This window comes from Sebastes fasciatus, chromosome 19 (genome assembly GCF_043250625.1).
Source record: "Sebastes fasciatus isolate fSebFas1 chromosome 19, fSebFas1.pri, whole genome shotgun sequence".
Lineage (NCBI taxonomy): Eukaryota > Metazoa > Chordata > Actinopteri > Perciformes > Sebastidae > Sebastes > Sebastes fasciatus.
Genome location: NC_133813.1, coordinates 18,806,746 through 18,812,745, shown reverse-complemented (window position 1 = coordinate 18,812,745; position 6,000 = coordinate 18,806,746). Strand labels below are relative to the sequence as shown.

The 6,000-nt window shown below is 43.0% G+C and overlaps 1 protein-coding gene across 2 annotated transcripts in view; it reads right to left on the bottom strand.

The window, feature by feature from the left end:
* Positions 1-611: 611 nt before the first annotated feature.
* atp2a2b (ATPase sarcoplasmic/endoplasmic reticulum Ca2+ transporting 2b) overlaps positions 612-6,000 on the bottom strand; it is a 29,905-nt gene continuing 24,516 nt past the window's right edge. For both annotated transcript variants that reach the window (XM_074617425.1, XM_074617424.1), the window contains 9 exons: positions 5,730-5,948; positions 5,475-5,598; positions 5,124-5,335; positions 4,709-4,929; positions 4,394-4,596; positions 4,177-4,262; positions 3,927-4,060; positions 2,771-2,888; positions 612-2,316 (listed from right to left, as the gene is read on the bottom strand). In XM_074617425.1, coding sequence (XP_074473526.1) covers positions 2,044-2,316; positions 2,771-2,888; positions 3,927-4,060; positions 4,177-4,262; positions 4,394-4,596; positions 4,709-4,929; positions 5,124-5,335; positions 5,475-5,598; positions 5,730-5,948 — 1,590 coding nt within the window. In that variant the 3' untranslated portion in view covers positions 612-2,043. The remainder of the gene's footprint in view (positions 2,317-2,770; positions 2,889-3,926; positions 4,061-4,176; positions 4,263-4,393; positions 4,597-4,708; positions 4,930-5,123; positions 5,336-5,474; positions 5,599-5,729; positions 5,949-6,000) is intronic.

The window sequence follows — 6,000 nt, the reverse complement described above, 5'->3', positions numbered from 1 at the left end:
TATGCTGAAAGGTTAATATGGTATTTTTGACCAATAACGCCAAAGAACATTCTGCCTACTGCAGGTTTTATGGTGAACAAAGTCTGCTGTATTGTTTCATTAGATTCTTCTGTAGTGAATTGGTATTTTAGTAGTGCGAAAAAGCAAATGGATACTCACTCTAGTGACAGGGAAGCCAATGGAAGGCATTGAGGAAAAGAAGCACACAGTTGTCAAGTGGAACACAAACACACAGTGCGAACAAACCCAAAAAAACATGCTTTTAGATTTCACACATGGGGAAATTTCCACACAAAGTAATGCTTAAGATTAGTGCATTTGACTGTATAATCTAACATGTATACACTACCACAAAGTGTGGTTAGTCCAGCACAAAACTAAGACCTCTAAATATTAAAGCCTGTAAGAGTCAAATATACACAAGATCTGTTCCTGTGCTGTGAATACCTCCTGCCCGTCATGTTGTGCCAAGGACACCGAAGCATTCATATGTCTGAAATGATTTGTATTCAAGTATTATATGCACATAGAAGAAAAGAAAAAAAAACACTGGATATGAATAATGTTGATGACCAATGGCCTGAATCATATTAAATAAAAACAGAAAACACTTTGATTCAAAGGGTTTATGAGTGTATTTTTTCCTTGAAGTAAAAAAAAAACAACATTTTGGGTTTCTTATTTGCAATCCAAGTTCAGTGTTGGAGTATTAGTATTTTATTTTCTTAGGATTTTTTTAATTATTACTGTCCTTTGAATCAAACGCCATGGAGATGATTAACGTACAAATCATCCCCACTCGGTTCCGTCTCCAAAGCAAAACACAAATAAAGTTAATGAAAGTCAAAACAAAAAAAAATCAATACAAACATATATATCCTTAAAAATGTTAGAGGAAAAATGTTGTTTTTATATTTTCTGCACAAGCAAATAGTGGGCACACCTCGGATGTTACGCTTCAGCAAGACCGTTTAGGAAAAGCATCTAGAGATGAGCAAAAAAAAATATCTTTTTATCATATTGAGGTAGCTGTGCTCCGCCCAGTGCAGACAAACTGGCTTATTTTCAAATCATTATAGTGTAAAAAAACAAAAACATCCATGAGGTTAATTTATACTCTAACATTGGAAGGGGTTGGGGGGGACATACACAATTAAATTAGGAATGAGAACCCACATACAGTTCATGCTTGGTCACAGGACATGCGGCTTTTTGTTTTTCAAGATTTCTTTTTTTTGTTTGTTTTTAAGCGGAGCATTCAAAACGTTCACTCCCAAACCTTTCCCCGGTTCTCATTCTGCCACACGGAGCTGCTTGTCCTCTCTGAAAGAGTTCTGAGTTTTTATACTGAAGACACAATGGTAAACATGAGAAAATAATAAATGAAGGCGGTATGTCTAAGCCACACTGGTCAAAGAATTGACGAAGCCGTTTAAAAAAAAAAAAAAATTCAGTTGCATAAAATTCAATCTCTGTACAGATCAATGGATTTATGATATCTTAAATTGCTTTTCATGAAGAGGGAAGCTAAACAAAACAGTGTGCTGTTGTTACTGTAGTGATGTAAGACAACTGAGGTTCCCAAAATTATTAAAAAATATAAACCTTAAAAAGGCAATATTGACAATAATAATAATAATAATAATAATAATAAAAAAAAACTGGCAACAGTATATTTTCTTTCAAACCAGCAACAAAATCCACAGCTACGGGGAGTGATGCTCTTCTCATTTAAAGCCTCACCCATTCCAAAAATCCTATCCCAACTCAAACCAGGTGACTTCTCAATGTTAACATTTTTAAATTATTTGTTACGTTTTCATGTGTTAAAGTTGGTCCTTCTCGAAACACCCGCGGTAGGCACGCACAAGTACACACTAACTCTACAAACACGCACGCACGCAAGCTATGCACATGTGGGAAGGCGAGAGAGGGGAGGGGAAAGAGGGAGAGGACAGAGGGAGGTGGTGGTGGTGGTGGGAGGAGGGGGAGTGGAGGTGGGGGGGAGGAAATGGAAAGAAGTCGAGGTTGTGCTCAAGTCAGTCAGGACCAGAACATGTCGGCCATGTTAGTGTCGGTGCTGTAGATCCAGAGGACCAGAGGGAGGGAAACGGCCACGAAGGGCCAGGAGATGCCCTCCACGCATGCAGACAGCCAGCAGCCTTTGCTGCTGTCGGGCTTCTCCAGTTCTTTACCGGGCTCCAGGTAGTTCCTGGCCGCGAACTTGAGTATCTCGTCGAGTAGGATGACGGGCAGAGAGATCTTGAGCACCATCAGCCATTGTGTCAGATTCAGAGGAGTGATCTGGAAGATGATCTGAAGAGAGAAGCACACGAGAGGAAAAAAGTCATGCATTTCAAATTTGAGAGACAGATTCTGCATTCAATCTGTAGGCAACGGGACAAGATTTTGGAATAAGAAGCGTTCTGGTTTCCGTTTGTAGTATGAGCAGTATTGACCAATCACGTTCGGGCAAAATGCAATCTTGGGAACCCACCGACTTCATCTGAAGATGATTTAGCTTTTTATTGGTTTAAAATTAGCTTGTGAACTGGCTACTTGTGAAGCAATCCAATCATACACGTCGTCTCTGAACTCCCAACTCCAGTCTTACATTTAAAGTTGCTAATTGGACTGGAAAGTGAGGCTTATCCATCGTCAGCCCAATCTCCGATGGGCTCCGAGATCGGAGAAAACAGCGGACGTGACTTTTGTTACTCATTTCACAGTATCTTACTGTTGTGTCAAACTAAAAAGAAATGTTTCTTACTGGAAGTGGCTCCACATAGAGGATGAGGAAGTGAAGGGACATGGAGAGGCAGATGGCTCCCAGCAGCCACACGTTCTCCCAGGGAGGCATCCTCAGCAGCGACTGGTTCTCTGACACACTGAGCAATAACAAAGACAAACGGACATGCTTGTTAAAAACTCACTCGCTGAATTCAGAGCCTGTACTTAAAAAATACTTCATTGTATGTTTATTAGTCCATATAAAACACAGGGTCAGTGTATGAAAGTGGAAATTGAGCGTAGTCACTGAGAAATACTAGTAAAACAACAGTTAAGCAGCCGACACGAATGTACCTGTTCGGTTTCAGTTAGAATCTGCTTCTTGAGCTCAGTGGGTGTGCTTTGCGCTACTGCGTTAGCGCCCTGAGCAGAGGTCATCAGAGCTATGTCTCGTTCTCTGGCTGAGTGGGCGTGTGCTCATGAACAAGTTAACTTCTGGACTTCACTGTCGGTCTATTTGTCCGTGTTTTCTTCCATTTATTTTGTTATGAACTGTTGTCTGTGTTTAGTGTTGTCTGTTGTTTACACGGCTACCGTTTTTTTTTTATATTTTAAGATTATTTTTTGAGCTTATTATTTTTTCTTTCTTCTCTTTCTTGTTTTTAATTAATAGAGACAGTGATAGTTATGAAAGGGGAAGAGAGAGGGGATGAAGTGCAGCAAAGGGCCAGGGGTCGGATTCCAGCTGCAGGGGTAAGAACTGAACCTTGGTACATGGTGCGCACGCTCTACCAGGTGAGCTATCAGGGCACCCCGGCTACAGGGGTTTTAAAAAATGGCAGTTGCCGGTGCTGCATTGGCTCATGTGTTCGCCCAATCACGGTACACGTGTGTCACTCACAGATCCTCTTGTGCTGGGAGAGTACCTACTCTGAAATAGGAGCTAAAAATAGTCCCTCAAAACGGCGTTCTAAGAACTACAATCGTTCCTAGTTCTTGTGGTGCGGACACAATAAAAAAGAGGGGTTCTTAGAACTATGAAAAAGTTCCTCTGGTCCGAAAACATCAATTGAGCATCATCTTGGGAAAAATATTTTTTTTATGTTTCTATTGACTAAAAAAAAATATTCTGAAACATGTTGGACCTACTAATGAATTGGTAATAGCAGTTGGGAGGATTCCTTGCTCAGACTAACCTGTTCAGGGCATTGCACATCTCAATGGTGACCAGCACAGACAGGGCCATGGTCATAGGGTAAGGGGACTCAAACACCTTACAGTCCAGATCCATGAAATCTGGATTTTCTGGACCACACTGCAAGAAGTGGCTCTGTAAGAAGTGATAGGGGGGAAAAAAACAAATTAAAGCAGCAGAACAGCAGATTAAATTCAAAGTGTTTTTGTTTAAGTGTGCATAATTAGCATGATATTGGCTGGAATTCATACCAGTTGGTAAAAGGTGATCCTTGGACCATCCTCAGCAGCAACAAACCACCAGGCAGCAGCACCAACAGTGGCAGCTCCTACATAACCTGGTGATGCAAACCAAAAATGACATCATTCACACACACGCGATGACACAGACGCCTGGCTACTTAAATCCACGACAATTAGATGACATGGCGAGGAAAGGGAAAACACTACATATACAGCAACCACTTACATCCAATGGTGAGGTATCTGAAGAAGAGCCATCCAGAGATGAGGGGCTCGCGGGCGTTGCGTGGCGGCTTGCTCATGATGTCCAGGTCGGGTGGGTTGAAGCCTAAAGCGGTGGCAGGCAGACCGTCGGTCACCAGGTTGACCCAGAGCAGCTGAACGGGGATGAGGGCTTCAGGGAACCCCACGGCTGCGGTCAGGAAGATGCTACACACAAAAGGCAGCGTGATTATGAAAGAGTAAAAGAAACTGTGATGTTACAGGTATGACGTGTACGGAGGAATGTAGTGCGTCTTTGTATAAAACCAGCCATCCTTACCAAACAACTTCGCCCACGTTTGAAGAGATGAGGTATCTGATGAACTGTTTCATGTTGTTGTAAATGGCTCTGCCTTCCTCGACCGCAGCTACAATGGTGGAGAAGTTGTCGTCGGCCAGCACCATCTCAGAGGCGGTCTTGGCCACAGCTGTGCCTGAGCCCATGGCAATACCGATTTCAGCCTTCTTTAGAGCAGGAGCGTCGTTTACTCCGTCACCAGTCTGAAGGGAGAGGGAAAACAAGGAAATTCTTAAGAGCTATTTTACAGTGTATTATAAACTTTCCACTTTATCTGGTTCATTTTGTTTTGGAAGAAAGTGTGCATGTTTAAAAAAACAACTACTAAACTAACTTATGGTAGATAGTAATGTTTTATTAGAATGCCAGAGGTCTGTGAATAGGTTATTAGGCTTACCATAGCTGTAATCTCATCATGGGATTGCAGGAACTCAATAATCTTGGATTTATGTGAAGGCTCAACACGGGCAAAGCAGCGGGCCTTGATCACAGCGTCTCTTTGTGCAGCAGGCGACAGATCGTCGAACTCTCGGCCGGTGTATGCCATGCTGGAAACATCGTCGTCCTCTCCGAAAATACCGATACGTCTGCAGATAGCCACTGCCGTCCCTGAGATGCAAATGAGAGCACATTTACTTCTTAAGGCTTCCTGGAAATTTTGTGTAGTTTAATGTTCTCTTGAAAGAAGTTATAAGGATTTGTGCGAGTCAGATTTTCTCTCCAAGTAGATATGACTTTCTCTACGTACCCTTGTTGTCTCCGGTGATCATAATTACTCGGATGCCTGCAAGGCGGCAGAGTCTAATAGAGGCTGCTACCTCTGCCCTGGGAGGATCCAGCATGCCAACGCAGCCAACAAACGTCAGGTCAGTCTGGATGATAAAAGAAAAAAATGGTGCAACATTCAGATTATTTTGCTTATTCTCACTTATAACCGTCAGACGCTGACAGCCAACAACGTCACACCTGAAAAGGAACCCAGACACCAAAAAGTGAGACGAACCTCGTATTCGACAAAGCGGGTGCAGTCCTCCAGCTTCAGCTCTTCTTTGACCATGCGGTGGTCTCGCGTGGCGAGAGCCAGACAGCGCAGGGTGTCCCTGCCGGTTCCATATTCCCTGATCACAGACATCAGTTTGTCCTTGATGCCAGGGGTCAAGGGCACCTTGTTGCTGCCTACACGGATGTGTGTGCACCTGTCGATCACTCCCTCAGGGGCACCCTATGAGCAGGAACGGACAGGACAATGAGGATACAAAGGGAAGGACAAAACA